This window comes from Scyliorhinus canicula, chromosome 29 (genome assembly GCF_902713615.1).
Source record: "Scyliorhinus canicula chromosome 29, sScyCan1.1, whole genome shotgun sequence".
In the NCBI taxonomy this organism is placed as follows: Eukaryota; Metazoa; Chordata; class Chondrichthyes; order Carcharhiniformes; family Scyliorhinidae; genus Scyliorhinus; species Scyliorhinus canicula.
Window position 1 is genome coordinate 9,195,487 of NC_052174.1, and position 15,358 is coordinate 9,210,844.

General features: G+C 54.7%; 1 protein-coding gene across 1 annotated transcript in view; it reads left to right on the forward strand.

Moving 5' to 3' along the window:
* LOC119958301 (mucin-2-like) overlaps positions 1 to 13,699 on the forward strand; it is a 69,804-nt gene extending 56,105 nt beyond the window's left edge. Inside the window, exons 25-30 of the mRNA XM_038786737.1 lie at positions 2,156 to 2,355; positions 3,681 to 3,819; positions 8,117 to 8,227; positions 10,239 to 10,346; positions 12,325 to 12,415; positions 13,480 to 13,699. Coding sequence (XP_038642665.1) covers positions 2,156 to 2,355; positions 3,681 to 3,819; positions 8,117 to 8,227; positions 10,239 to 10,346; positions 12,325 to 12,415; positions 13,480 to 13,648 — 818 coding nt within the window. The 3' untranslated portion in view covers positions 13,649 to 13,699. The remainder of the gene's footprint in view (positions 1 to 2,155; positions 2,356 to 3,680; positions 3,820 to 8,116; positions 8,228 to 10,238; positions 10,347 to 12,324; positions 12,416 to 13,479) is intronic.
* The last annotated feature ends 1,659 nt before the right edge of the window (positions 13,700 to 15,358 follow it).

The following is a 15,358-nucleotide window of genomic DNA, read 5'->3' on the forward strand; positions in this document are numbered from 1 at the left end:
GGTTTACCATTGATCAGAAACTGAACTGGACCCAGCCACATTAATACTGTGGCTACCAGGGCAGGTCAGAGGCTGGGAATCCTGCGGAGAGTAACTCACCTCCTGACCCCCCAAAGCCTGTCCACCATCTACAAGGCACAAGTCAAGAGTGCGATGGAATACTCTCCACTTGTCTGGATGAGCGCAGCTCCCAACAACGCTCAAGAAGCTCGACACCATCCAGGACAAAGCAGCCCCGCTTGATTGGCTCCCCCCTTCCACAAACATTCACTCCCTCCCCCACCGACGCACAGTGGCAGCCGTGTGTACCGTCTACAAGATGCCCCGCAGCAACTCACCAAGGCTCCTTAGGCAGCACCTTCCAAACCCACGGCCTCTACCATCTAGAAGGACAAGGGCAGCAGATACCTGGGAACCCCACCACCTGGAGGCTCCCCTCCCAGTCACTCCCCACCCCGACTGGGGAATATATCGGCCGTTCCTTCACTGTCGCTGGGGTCAAAATCCTGGAACTCCCTAACAGCACAGTGGGTGTACCTACACCTCAGGGACTGCAGCGGCTCACCCACCACCTTCTGAAGGGGCAATTAGGGGTGGGCAACAAATGCTGGGCCCGGCCAGCATCCAGTAAGTGAATAAAGAAATAAATAGATAAGAAGGTCTGGCTTTGGGTGTTCACTGATGCCACTTCACCACCGCACCTTGCCCCCCCCCCCCCAAACCCCTTGCCAAGGGTAGGTGTACTCAAATATCCATGCGAGAGTTAACCTTTCACCTCTCGCTTCCTGGGGCCCAAGAAGACGGGCGCGAAAACCCCCAATGGCCGTTGCTGGGGGCCATTGGTGGATTCTGAGAGTTTCTGCCACAGGCCGGCCAACGAGATTCCAGTGGGCGGAGGGGGCGAGGGGGACGGACGCCGGGGCAGAAAGCCGGGCAGGGATCCAATCCTCCGCCTCCCCGCCAACCACCATACCCCCGGGGGCGTCGGGCGCAGTGATGGTGTTCAAAATTGCCGCCGACATGGTCGGCAGGGGTTTGCGCAGTGGGTTAGCCACTGCGTTCAGTATCGGCCCCGGGTCGCTGTCCGTGTCTGCGTGGGTTTCGCCCCCACAGCCCAAAGATGTGCAGGGATTGGCCAGGCTAAATTGCCCCTTCATTGGGGAAAAATGAATTGGGCACTTTAAAAAAAATTTTTAAATGGCCGCCGAGAATGGATAGGCATTTCGAAATGACAGGAATGCGACAAGGAAAGGAAGGACGAGCTGCATTTATCTGGCGCCTCTCACTGCCTCAGGGCATCCCAAAGTGGCTTTGAGGCCAAGAATTATTTCTGAACTGTTGTCCCTTCATCAGCGAAGCAAAGAGATGAATGACCTGATAATTTGGATCGTTTTTAAGGGATATTGGTCGAGGGGTGAATATTAGTTCAACGTACCAGGGAGAACTACCCCAGTCTTATTCCAGCGGTGGCCGTAGGAGCGTTCATACCCACCTGTCTAGGTGGAAGCGAAGCTGGGGGTGGGCCTCATTTACAAGACGGCGCCTCTGACGGTGCAGCGCTCCCTCAGTAATCCCCTGGGAGTGTCAACGTGGATTTGGATCTCACGTCTCCGGGGTGGAGGGGGTGGGGGGGTGGGGGGGTGGGGGGGGAGAGAGCCTTGAACCCACGATCGTCCGAGCCTGAGCAGAGAGAGAGAGAGAGAGAGATCGCTGAGCCGAAGATCCTGAGGGGGATTTGACAGGGTGGAGGGTGTTTCTTCCTGTGGGAGAAAGAGAGAGAGAGAGAGAGAGAGAGACGGGAAGAAGGGGACGCGGGTTGAAGAATGAGAGGGACTCCCCGTTGAAGCCAGGGGACGAGGAAAGGGTGTTTTCAGCTCAGGTGGGCCGTCGGCCTGCGGATTTCCCATCCTCGGACAGCAGTGGAGGCTTGGCCGTTGAGTGTGTCGGCAAGGGGGGTCGAAGGTTAAGGCGGGGTGGGTGGTGGGGGGGGGGGGGGGGCAGACTGCAAAGTGGAGTCGGGACCACAACCAGATCGGCTTGTTGAACTTATCGGAGGGGCGGAGCAACCTCGAAGGGCCGGAGGCCTCCTCCTGCTCCGGAGTGCTACATCCAAACTGACAATTACCTTACCCGCCGTGCCTTTCCTGTGTTGCAGCTATGGCCTGCCCCCCTCACAGCTCGTACAAGCCCTGCATGGCCGCCTGCCCGTCCACCTGCGGCGACTTGGCTGCCCCGTCACAATGCGACACCCCGTGCCTGGAGGGCTGCGAGTGCGACAGGGGCTACGTCTACAGCGGCTACGAGTGCGTGCCCTACAGCCAGTGCGGCTGCACCTATCGCGACAAGTATTACGAGGTAGGCCTTTGCGACGCCTTCAACGCGCGGGACAAACATCCCGTGGGCCCTGCGCGGGAGGCAATCGGCGATCGGGTAGCCCCGAAAAGGGGGACGTGTTTCCAAATCTATATCCCCCCTCCAATGACAGGACAAGCACCGGAATATATTGGAACAGATAAGATCCTGACGGGCGTGGACAGGACGGGCGCGGATGTTTCCTCTTCTGGGAAAAGCAAGAAGGAGGGGAGCACCGTTAACAAAATGAGGGGCCGCCCATTTCAGACACAGGAGTAGGCCATTCGGCCCATCGAGTCTGCTCCGCCATTCAATGAGATTGTGACTGATCTGATGCTTCAATCCTCAGCTCCGCTTTCCCGCCTTGTCCCCCGTAACCCTCGATCCCCTCACTGATTAACAATCTCGGCCTTGAACATACTTAACGACCCGGCCTCTACAGCTCTCTGCGGTAAAGAATTCCACAGATTCACTCCCCTCCGAGAGAAGAAATTCCTCCTCATCTCTGTCTGAAATGGGCGCCCCCCCCCCCCCCCCCCCCCCCACTCCTCACTCTGAGATTCTGCCCTCTGGTCCCAGACTCTCCCACACGGGGAAACAACCTCTCAGCATCGACCCTGTCAAACCCCATGAGAATCCGAGATGTCTCAATAAGGCCGCCTCTCATTCTTCTCAACTCCCAATGAGGACAGGCCCAACCTACTCAACCTCTCCTCATGGGAAAATCCCTCCCTACCCGGGATCAACCCAGTGAACCTTCTCTGGACGGCCTCCAATGCCGGTATATCCTTCCTTGGATAAGGGGACCAGAACTGTTCACAGTATTCCAAACGAAAATTCTTCCCGCTCGTTTAAATATACTGGTCACTTTTTTTTTATCTCCAATCAAGCAAAACCCATCTCTGGTCAAAATACACTTTTAAATACAGTTAGCAAACACAGGAATACTTGGTGTATAGAAATGTCTTGGAGAAGCTGCTTTGAGGGAGAGACCCTTCAGGAAACAGCCTGCAGATTCTTGCCCGTGTCGAACTACTGTTTAACGTCCCAGCATTTGGCAAAAAAAAAAGCTCCCGTTCTGTTTAGTGCAGAGTCGAAACGGAAATTCAACACCTGGCTGTTTCCGCCCCTGGTTCCTCCCATTAGCTGCATCATCCCACCTTACCGAGGATAAACACATTGGGCCCAATTTAACAGAGATAAAGCAGAGTCCCCGTGTCGAGTGCGTTTGGTTGGGTGTTTCCCGAACCCAGTCTTGTCTCCTGTGTCACCGACTTGCCTTCACTTTGCTGTTTCATTTTTAAACCTTCCCTCGAATTGAAACGCAGGTCGGGGAGAGGTTCGTCACGGACGATTGCGCCGGGGACTGCACGTGCAACGCCACGCAAACCGTTTCGTGCTCGCCGATGGCCTGTCCGGAAAACACGACCTGCACCGTGGTGAACTTCGCCAGGGCCTGCGGCAGTAGTAAGAACGGGTCAGCTCCGGGTGCGCGGGGGGAAAAACTCTCCACTCTGGGGCCAAATTAGGGTCCCTAAGTTGCCGGGATACACCCTGCTGGAGCGACTGCTGCTTCCGGTTGTGGAAGGGGAGGGAAGAATTGGGGGAGCAGGGAGGCGAGCGGGTGGTGAGGATCAAGGAGAAACGGGAAGCGGAGTTGGGAATGGAGATCAATTGGGGAGTACGGAGTGAGGCACTGCGTAGGGTAAACGGGACCTCCTCTTGTGCGAGGATGAACCTGATACAGTTTAAGGTGGTACACAGGGTGCATATAACTCGGGCGAGAATGAGTGGGTTCTTTCAGGGGGTAGCAGATGAGTGTGAGAGGTGTGGGCGGGGGGGCCTGCAAATCACGGGCGAGGTTGTGAAAAATTGGGAAGATTCTGGGCGGGAGTGTTCGGGGTCTGAGCCAGGACAGTGGAGGAGGAGGTGGACCCTTTGTTGGCGATATTTGGGGTCTCAGAGAAGCCGGAGCTCATGGAGAGGAGGAAGGCCGATGTCTTGGCCTTCGCCTCTCTGATTGCGCGGCGGCGAATTTTGCTGGGGTGGCGGTCGGCATCGCCACCGGGGGTGGCAGCGTGGCTGGGTGACCTGTACGACTTCCTGCGGTTAGAGAAGATAAAGTACGAGTTAAGGGGCCGAGCGGGGGGGGGGGGGGGGGGGGGGGGGTTTGAGAAATGGTGGGGGATGTTTGTGACCGTGTTTGAGGAGCTGTGCGTCGCGTGGGGGGGGGGGGGGCGGTAATGGGGAGTGGGGGTGAAAAAGAAGGAAACTCTGTCCAAACTGTATCGTTGATTGTTGGGAAGAATGTTTCCCGGGGTGTTTATTTGCTGTGACCTCCTTTGATACAAGTTTGAATAAAAAGCGTTCAAAAACAACTCTGGAGTCAAAGGTGTTAGCGCAACCTATTGGAACAGGTTGAAGGCTCCCTCACGTTGGCCGCCAAGGATTCCGTGCCAGCGGTGGTCCTAATCTGCGATCCCACCTGAAAAATATTTGGGTTTGTTGAAGGTTAACTGGACTTGAGATGGGGGGGGGAGGAGCTGGACAGAGAGAGAGCGTGGTGGGGGCGCGGTTAAGAAAGTCTGATGCACAACCCCAGGCGTGTTTGATTTTCAATGGCGTTCCACAGGTCCCACGAACTGTGACCCTACTGTTATGGGCCAGGGTTTTAGAGAACCCCAAAGTGTATCGTGGAGTTCCCCTGACCCACAACTTTTACTAGATTGTGGTATGGGGAGCACACGGCCCACTCTACAGGTGTGGTACAGCAGAAATGGAAAAGTATTTTTTAAAGCAAAACAATGTTTATTCCATGAACTCAAGTTAACCTTTTTAAAACAAACATCTTAGCAACCATCAATTCAAATACAACCCCCAAAGAATACAACACTAAGTAATCCTTTAAGCTTCCCTTTTAACATCCATTTGACTTAAAAACGAAACCTTTAACAGAAGCACATCAGGTTAAAGTCACGACTGAGAACATTTATAATTCTGAATTCACCAAATGATCAAGAGATAGTCTTTTGATGGCAGAGAGATCAACAGTACACCTGCTCTGTCTGGCTTCAGCTCCAATGCTGAAAACTAAACTAAAACACACCCTGCAGCAAACAGCCAAAAACGAAAGTAAAAAGCTGACAGACAGCACAGCTCCACCCACTCTCTGACATCACTGCAGTAATAAACAGCCATTTCTTAAAGGTTCTCTCACTACAGATATTTATATACACACCCATTTATAAAAACCCATTTCTTAAAGGTACACTCACATGACACCACCCACAATTGGAAGAAAGTCATTAATCTTACCGGAAAGGCCAGAACACTGAATGTGCAGCCCAGGCCTGGGAGGAGGGGGTGGGTGTGTTGCGGCCAAGCACCCTCCCCCCTCCAGGAGAGTGAGGGGGACATGAGATGTAAAAGATTATGAGGGGCATAGAGAGAGTAGACAGGAAGAGACTTTTCCTCTTGTTCGAGGGGTCAATGACCACGGGTAATAGATTTAAGGTAAGCGGCAGAGGATCATAGAATCCCTACAGTGCAGAAGGCCATTCAGCCCATCGAGTCTGTACCGACCCTACAAAAGAGAACCCCACCCAAGCCCAGACCCCGTCCACCCCGTGCTATCCCCGTAACCCCATAACCTAACCGGCACATTTGTGTACACTGAGGGGCAATTTATCACGGCCAATCCACCCTAACCTGCACATCCTTGGGCTGTGGGAGGAAACCGGAGCACCCGGAGGAAACCCACGCAGACACGGGGGAGTGCAAACTCCACCCAAGGGCGGAATTGTACCCAGGTCCCTGGCGCTGTGAGGTAGCAGTGCTAACCACTATGCCACCGAGTGTGAGGGTGCCATGCCATGCGCCCACTCACTCAGCCTCTCTAAATCCTGCGGAAGCACCTCTGCATCCTCCTCACAGCTCACCCTCCCACCCAGCTCTGTCCCATCTGCAAATCCGGAGATAACAGCTCCCTCGTCCAAACCATTAATATGTAATACCAGCATGGTAGCATTGCGGACAGCACAATCGCTTCACAGCTCCAGGGTCCCAGGTTCGATTCCGGCTTGGGTCACTGTCTGTGCGGAGTCTGCACGTTCTCCCCGTGTGTGCGTGGGTTTCCTCCGGGTGCTCCGGTTTCCTCCCACAGTCCAAAGATGTGCAGGTTAGGGTGGATTGGCCGTGATAAATTGCCCTGAGTGTCCAAAATTGCCCTTAGTGTTGGGTGGGGTTACTGGGTTATGGGGATAAGGTGGAGGTGTTGACCTTGGGTAGGGTGCTCTTTCCAAGAGCCGGTGCAGACTCGATGGGCTGAATGGCCTCCTCCTGCACTGTAAATTCTATGAGAATGAGAATAATGGGGTCCCAGCACAGATCCCCGTGGTACCCCCACTAGTCACTGCCTGCCAATTAGAAAAGGACTCATTTATCCCAACTGTTTGCTAACCAGTTTTCTATCCATCCCAAGACACGACTCGTAATCCCATGCGCTTTAACTTTACAGAGCAATCTGCTGTTTGCTTCTTCTCAATTCCCACCAGAGCGGACAGTCTCCCCCTATCTACTCTTCCCACTGTGATGTCATTTGCTTTCTGAATGAGGATGGTTTCGACGTGTAGTGCCTCACAAAGCGCATCAAGGGATGTTCATAGAATCATAGAATTTACAGTGCAGAAGGAGGCCATTCGGCCCATCGAGCCTGCGCCGGCCCTTGGGAAGAGCACCCTAGCCAAGCCCACACCTCCACCCTCTTCCCGAAACCCAGTAACCCCAGCCCAGCCCTTTTTGGACACGAAGGGGCAATTTAATCACGGCCCATCCACCCTAATCTGCACATCTTTGGACTTGTGGGAGGAAACCGGAGCACCCGGAGGAAACCCACGCAGACACGGGGAGAACGTGCGCAGACAGCGACCCGAGTCGGGAACCGAACCTGGAGCGGCGAAGCAACTGTGCTAACCACTGTGCTACCGTGAACAAAGCTAATTTATCTACACTGCAACTGAATCGATTCGGCTTGCTTGCTGAAACATGAAAGATTGCAGGTTGACTAACCTCGGGGCTGGTTTAGCACAGTGGGCTAAATAGCTGGCTTGTAATGTCGAACAGGGCCAGCAGGGCGGGTTCAATTCCCGTACCGGCCGCCCCGAACAGGCGCCGGAAGGTGGCGACTGGGGGCTTTTCACAGTAACTTCATTGAAGCCTACTTGTGACAATAAGCCAATATTATTATTATGATGATGACTACTGAACTGAGAACACAACTATTCCCCACCTCGCCGAACCACCTTCTCCTCGAATCAAGAGTATCCACCTGCATGCGCTTGGTCGCCATCTAGTGGTTGGATGTAGTCACAGTAAATTGTTAACCCTTCACTATTATTGCAATGCACGTATTGCCACACACACCGCCACTCACGATTTGGAATGCCTCTATCAAATCTCCTCTCAAACCTTCCTCAGGGGCACAGGCCCAAATTTTCCACACAACTGAAGTCCCTTATCCCTAGAAACCATTCCTGGAAACGTTTTCCTCCCCCTCACACCCTTGCGGGAGTGTGGAGCCCAGAATTGGACTCAATACTCTAGTTGAAGCCGGACTAGCGTTTTATAAATGGTCGATATAACATCCGTACTCTTCAACTCCCTCCCGGACAGTAATCAGCTTAAAACAAAAATAGTTTGCAGGCGACGGCGAGAAGGGAATCAATGTATTGACGGATTAATTTATCCACGATTTTGCTGTTCGCAGATGAGTCTGGCTGTTCCCCAGCTACCTGCCAAAATGGCGGCACTTGCGAAGAAAGTGTAAATGGCGTCCAGTGTTCGTGTCCCCCCTTCTATGGAGGGCGGTACTGCGAGAGTAAGTGAACAAATGGGCGGGTCAGAATCAGCCAGGGTTGTGATGGAGTTTTTTTTTTCCCCCACGGGCTGTGGGCGTCGACGAATTGGGCCAACATTTATCGGCCATCCCGATTCCCGTTGAGTAGAGTTTCCCGCTTGACCGTCGCAGAGGGGCATTTAAGAGTCAACGTGGCTGTGAGAGGTGGGGGGGTGGGGGGGGGGTGGCAGGGGTCTGGAGTCACGTGTAGGCCAGACTGGGGTAAGGGCGGCGGATTTCCCCTCCCTTAAAGGGGTCATGGGCGAACCAGGTGGGGTTTATAAACCGCCATCGTTAGACTTTTAATTTCAGAGTTTTGTTGAATTCAGTTTCACCATCTGCCGAGGTGGGATTTGAACCCGGCTCCCCGGGGCCTTTGGGAGTCCCAGCTCAGTGGCAATACCACTGCGCCGCTGCCTCCCCAGCGGGTAGGGATAAACCTATTCCACTGACCTATAGCCGAGGGACACAGATTGAAGAAAACCGAAGAGGAGCGAAGAGGATCATTTTTCTTTTTTTTTAATATATATTTATCAAATGAAAATCGCTGATTGTCACGAGTCGGCTTCAGTGAAAAGCCCCTAGTCGCCACATTCCGGCGCCTGTCCGGGGAGGCTGGTACAGGAATCGAACCGCGCTGCTGGCCTGCCTCGGTCTGCTTTCAAAGCCAGCGATTTAGCCCTGTGCTAAACACCCCCCTGCGATTCTCCCACCCCCCCCTCCCCCAAATGGTGTGTCGCGTTTTGCGGCCCGGATGGGCCGAGCGGCCTGACGATCCCGACCGGTTCACGCCGGCGGCAACCACACCTGGTCGCTGCCGGTGTGAACATCGCGCGACAGGTAAGTGTGGGGGGGGGCGGAGAGAGGATCGAGCACCACGGGGGCCGTGCTCGTGAGGTGACTGGCCCGCGATCGGTGCCCACCGATCGTCGGGCCGGCGTCTCTAAGAGACGCACTCTTTCCCCTCCGCCGCCCCGCAAGATCAAGCCGCCATGTCTTGCGGGGCAGCGGAGGGGAAGACGGCAACCGCGCATGCGCGGGTTGGAGCCGGCCAATCTGCGCATGCGCGGCTGACGTCACTTAGGCATCGCTGACCGCGTCGTTCGCGCAATGCAGCTCCTAGCCCCCCGGGGGGGGAAGAATAGGGGGCGAGGAGCGGCCTCCGACGCCGGAGTGAAACACTCCGGGTTTCACTCCGGTGTCGGCCTTTTCCCTCCGTTTCGGAGAATCGCGCCCAGGGTCTGGTGAGGGACTAAACCACTTTACGTAATGTCAAATTTAATTCGATATTTAGCTAATCTATAACCAATATTATTGGACAAGGTTCGGCCGAAATGGGCTGAGTAGCCGTTTTTTTAAATGTATAAGAATGGGCGTCTCCCTTGCTCGGCGGAGAGATGGTCTGGGACTTGAACAGACGTCATCTCCCTGCCGGCGAAAAAAACTGTTTGATGCCACGCCCAGTAGGCAGCACGGTAGCATTGTGTATAGCACAAATGCTTCACAGCTCCAGGGTCCCAGGTTCGATTCCCGGCTGGGTCACTGTCTGTGCGGAGTCTGCACGTCCTCCCCGTGTGTGCGTGGGTTTCCTCCGGGTGCTCCGGTTTCCTCCCACAGTCCAAAGATGTGCGGGTTAGGGTGGATTGGCCGTGATAAATTGCCCCTTAGTGTCCAAAATTGCCGTCAGTGTTGGGTGGGGTTTACTGGGTTATGGGGATAGGGTGGAGGTGTTGACCTTGGGAAGGGTGCTCTTTCCAAGAGCCGGTGCAGACTCGATGGGCCGAATGGCCTCGTTCTGCGCTGTAAATTGTGTAGCCCTGGGCGTTGAGTGATTTCTTTGAGATCCTCTCCCGCCAACTCTCACTGTGTCCGATTTTGGTGGTGGTGGTGGTTGGTGGTGGTGGTGGTTGGGGGGGGGGGGGGGGGGGGGGGGAGTCTGTGAAATCCCCGCCGGGTGAATTTCTAAGCTGGACTGTCCTTGATTGCTCCTCAGGAGGATCCTGTGAACCGAACGTCTGTCAGAACGGAGGCGCCTGCTCTCAGGACGGAGACACGTTTGCCTGCTCGTGTCCCGCTTTGTACGGAGGGGAGCTTTGTGACGGTAAGGGATGTTGTGTGTTCTCCTGCGACAGAGGGGCCTTCCGGGAATGACCAGCTGAGGGAAGGGATACAATTATAGAAAGTGGAAATTTGAAACCGGAGGGTTTTCCCCTCGGGATACCCGGCCGGCTCAGGAACGTTCGCCTCTGACCGGCCTTCATATGTCCCACCCTCCATAAGCTTCAACTCAACCAGACGTCCGGGTGCACCACCGCACCGGATCCCGTTCGCCCGTCATCCCTGGTGCTCGCTGACATAAGGAGCAGGAGTCGGCCATCTGGCCCCTCGAGCCTGCTCCGCCATTCAATGAGATCACGGCTGATCGTTTGTGGACTTGTGGTGAATGTGATTCACACCGGATTATAATCTGTATGTACATGTGTCTGTATTGTAAGTGCAGTTGCACTACCTGTCCTCCAGGGGGAGTAGCTCTGGGAATGCTCGAGTTGTACGGGGCTTCTCCCTTGGTTCCGCCCAGGACTCCTCTCCCGGGAGCTGCTGTATAAAGATCAGTGCCACATGGTCAGCCGGCCTGTTCACCGAAAGTTCAATGGCTAACTGGCTGGCTCTGTTGTGAGTATATTAAAACCGCTATTCTAATCCTACAAGCACGTGTCCGTAGAATTGTTGGTTCCAACAGGACTCAGCTCCACTTTCCGGCCCGAACACCATAACCCTTAATCCCTTTATTCTTCAAAAAGCTATCTATCTTTTCCTTAAAAACATTTTATGAAGGAGCCTCAACTGCTTCACTGGGCAGGGAATTCCATAGATTCACAACCCTTTGGGTGAAGAAGTTCCTCCTAAACTCAGTCCTAAATCTACTTCCCCTTATTTTGAGGCTATGTCCCCTAGTTCTGCTTTCACCCGCCAGTGGAAACAACCCGCATCTATCCTATCTATTCCCTTCATAATTTTATATGTTTCAATAAGACCCGCCCCTCCCGCATCCTTCTAAATTCCAACGAGTACAGTCCCAGTCTACTCAACCTCTCCTCGTAATCCAGCCCCCTCAACTCTGGGATTGACCCCTCGGGCGCTGATTCATATTAAAAATTCTCGATTTTGCACTCAGAGTCCACCTTGGACACAACCCTCCTCCCCAACCACCATCCCTCTGCAACATCTATGAGTGGCACGGTGGCACAGTGGTTAGCACTGCTGCCTCATGGTGCCAGGGACCTGGGTTCGATTCCGGCCTTGGCCATTGACACGTATGGCCATTGATCATTCGCCAAATCCCTTGCACACTCCAAGCGAGGTCACGAGAAATAGGAGCCGGGAGTGGGCCACTCGGCCCATCCAGCATGCTCTGCCGTTCAGTACTACCATGGCTGAACTTGGGCCTTGGCTCCATTATCCCGCCCGCTCCCCAAATCCCTTAATATCCTGTAGAATTCAAAAACCTGTCCATGCCTAAATGTATTCAGCGATGGAGCACCCACAATCCCTTGGGGTGGAGAATTCCAAAGATTCACACAACCCTTTGGGTGAAGAAATTTCTCCTCATCTCGGTCCCAAAATGGCCGACTGAGTCCCAAAATGGCCGCCCCCTTATCCTGAGACCGTGGCCCCCGTGTATTAGATTCCCCGACCAACGGGAAACAATCTCTCAAGCATTCTATTGGTGATTATCTTGAGGGCCTTGGTGATGGAGGGTTATGATGATAACTTTCGCTGAGGGAAGACGGGAGGTGACTCGTGCGCTGCGTAAACGCCAGCATGGACTGGTTAGGCTGTATGGCCTGCTCATGTGCTTGTGTGTCGACCCTACGGAGTCCTCTGTAATCGCGTAAGTTCACGTCGACATCATGGGGTGAGCTCCCTGGCCCAATCAAAAGTTACGGAATCCTTCCCGGGGCCGCGATGGTGGACAAGATGGCGGGGTCTGCGCCCAGCTATCAGAGGAACATTTCTCTTTCCCGTCTTATCTCCGGGTCTGCAAAGTAACTTCAATGCTTCTCCTCGTCTGTCCTTAGATATCACCAGGATCATCGTTGTTGGGACGGTGGTGCCTGCCGTAATCCTTCTCATCATCGTAGCAGTCCTGATTTACGTTTGCTGCTGCAGGTAACGTCATAACAACATTTTCCTGTCGCCATAATCAAATGGTTCACTATCACGTCCATGTTTATTCGAGGGAGGTTCGAGTTGAGGGATGAAATACTTTCAGTTTGGGTGTCAAAGGCCTTTTTTGGGGAAAGGGGTCAATGGCAGATTGAGGTATAATCTACGCTGCCTCAATAAAGGACTGGGCCCCAGTCCAGCATCTGAAGGATAATTCTCCACGGCAGCCATTTTGTGGCCACACCCACTGATATCAAGAGAATCGAGACGGGAATGTGGATCCGAGCCCCGTGCGAGCTCGACTGAAATTATTTAACTCTAACCGGCTCTTTATAAGATTATTAAAAATCTAACGTGCTGCCCCGCCCTTTCTCCATATCCCTGTGTCAATCCCCAAACTAACCCCACTGCCCCGCTCTCTCCCCATAGCCCTGTATCAATCCCCAAACTAATCCCACTGCCCCACTCTCTCCCCATAGCCCTGTATCAATCCCCAAACTAATCCCACTGCCCCGCTCTGTCCCCATAGCCCTGTATCAATCCCCAACTAATCCCATTGCCCCACTCTCTCCCCATAGCCCTGTATCAATCCCCAACCTAATCCCACTGTCCCGCTCTCTCCCCATAGCCCTGTATCAATCCCCAAACTAATCCCACTGCCCCACTCCCTCCCCATAGCCCTGTATCAATCCCCAAACTAATCCCACTGCCCCGCTCTCTCCCCATAGCCCTGTATCAATCCCCAAACTAATCCCACTGCCCCACTCTCTCCCCATAGCCCTGTATCAGTCCCAAACTAATCCCACTGCCCCGCTCTCTCCCCATAGCCCTGTATCAATCCCCAAACTAATCCCACTGCCCCACTCTCTCCCCATAGCCCTGTATCAATCCCCAAACTAATCCCACTGCCCCACTCTCTCCCCATAGCCCTGTATCAGTCCCAAACTAATCCCACTGCCCCACTCTCTCCTGTTATGGGCCAGCATTTAGAGAACCCCAATGTGTATCATGGAGCTCACCTGACCCACACCCGAATAACCCTGAGTGCGTTTGTTTTTGTGAACAGGGGTAGGGGAGCGAAGGCGAGCGATACCACGAGCGACTGCAGCTCCCTCCGCAGCGACGTCGAGACTCAACAAATCTGGCCAACAAAGCAAGGTCCCGGACACGTCGGACTGTCCAACCCCGAATACAACGACTGACCCACTGCCAACGGGGTTGAAAATTCGTCTTTAATCCTGACTATTAAATGCATTGAATTGTTTAATTAAAAAAAGAAATGAACGAGCCGTTCTTCCTTGGTGTGAAATGTCGGGCCTGGCTTACCTGGGAGGTGCCTCGCTGACCTCCCCACGTGAGCAGCTAGTCCCAATGTAACCTTCTTGTCAATTTAAGGTGTTGGCACGTCCGCTTTTCCGGGCTGGGCCCCAATGTGTCACTTGCCGGGCGCGCGCCAACCCACGCGGGAATGTATCTCCGCCAGTGAAGGGCACGTGCTCCGCTCCACAATTATGGCGTTCTGCCCACGAACGCCCCCATGCACCCCCCCCCCCCCCCCCCAACCCCTCACATACACCCCGAGGCAGATTCTTCAGGAGCGCAATCGGGATCTCACTTCCGTGAAGTGAGGGGGCCTCACGGTAGCATGGTGGTTAGCATCAATGCTTCACAGCTCCAGGGTCCCAGGTTCGATTCCCGGCTGGGTCACTGACTGTGTGGAGTCTGCACGTCCTCCCCGTGTGTGCGTGGGTTTCCTCCGGGTGCTCCGGTTTCCTCCCACAGTCCAAAGATGTGCGGGTTAGGTGGATTGGCCATGCTAAATTGCCCGTAGTGTCCTAAAAAGTAAGGTTAATGGGGGGATTGTTGGGTTACGGGTATAGGGTGGATACGTGGGTTTGAGTAGGGTGATCATGGCTCGGCACAACACTGAGGGCCGAAGGGCCTGTTCTGTGCTGTACTGTTCTATGTTCTAAGTTGACTACGGTTGCAAAGGGATACAGGACAAGCGTCAGACCGCCCGACACTCACGGTCCCATTGAGCGAGTGGGCCATGCCTCCTGCCCGGACTCCTCCTGTCCCCCCCGTGCGACTCCACCCTCACGTCCTCCGATTATTACCGGAGGCTCGGGGGGAACCAATGAACGATCTTGAAACCTCTGCTGTTCGTTTCCACCATTGGGCGGGCAGCCGCGTTGGTTTGCTTGTCTCGGGAGCCGTGCATCAATGGCGGCCAGAATTCTGCGCCCGGCGGGATTCTCGTTTACCCGGCGGTATGGGGGCGCCTTCGTTGGGGAATCCCGTTGACGAGCGGCGGGTGCAAGGGAGCCCCCCTCGTCAGCAAATGGCGCGCCTTCGAGTAACGCGCGGCTGGGGGGGGGGGGGGGGGGCGAGACACAAGCCCCCAATGTTTACATTTTAGCCCATGCCGCCTATGAATTTAGTCACGGGTGTAACGGGCCTGGGATTTGGCGATTAGTTTGGGGGGGGGGGGGGGTCAGGGGCGGAACGATTCCGCGGAGCGATGGGACCACGGCACCGGAACGTTAGCCTCAGATTCCACTAACCACCCAAACCAATGCAAGTCGAGGCTTGAGCACCTAATCCAGGCCGCCGCTTCCCGGTGTATCGGATGGAGATTAGCGGGCTGCATCTGTTGAACCACGTCATGTGGCCAGGGAGTCCCAGAGTGGGACTGGAACCTGGGATGGGACTTTCCGCCCCGTCCCCCCTCCGTTCCTCACCGGGGGGTAGGGGGGGTGTCCTCCGACAGTCGAGGTGTCCCGCCATTGGCAACAGGACCTTTCGGTCCCACGGATGCCCGCGCGGTTGCCCCCACCCCCCGCTCTCCGCCACTGGCTAACCCGTCACGGTGGGGGGGGGGGAGTTTGGAGGTTTGCCCTTGGTGGCACAGGAAGATCCCAAACGCGGGATGGACTGGGAGGAGGA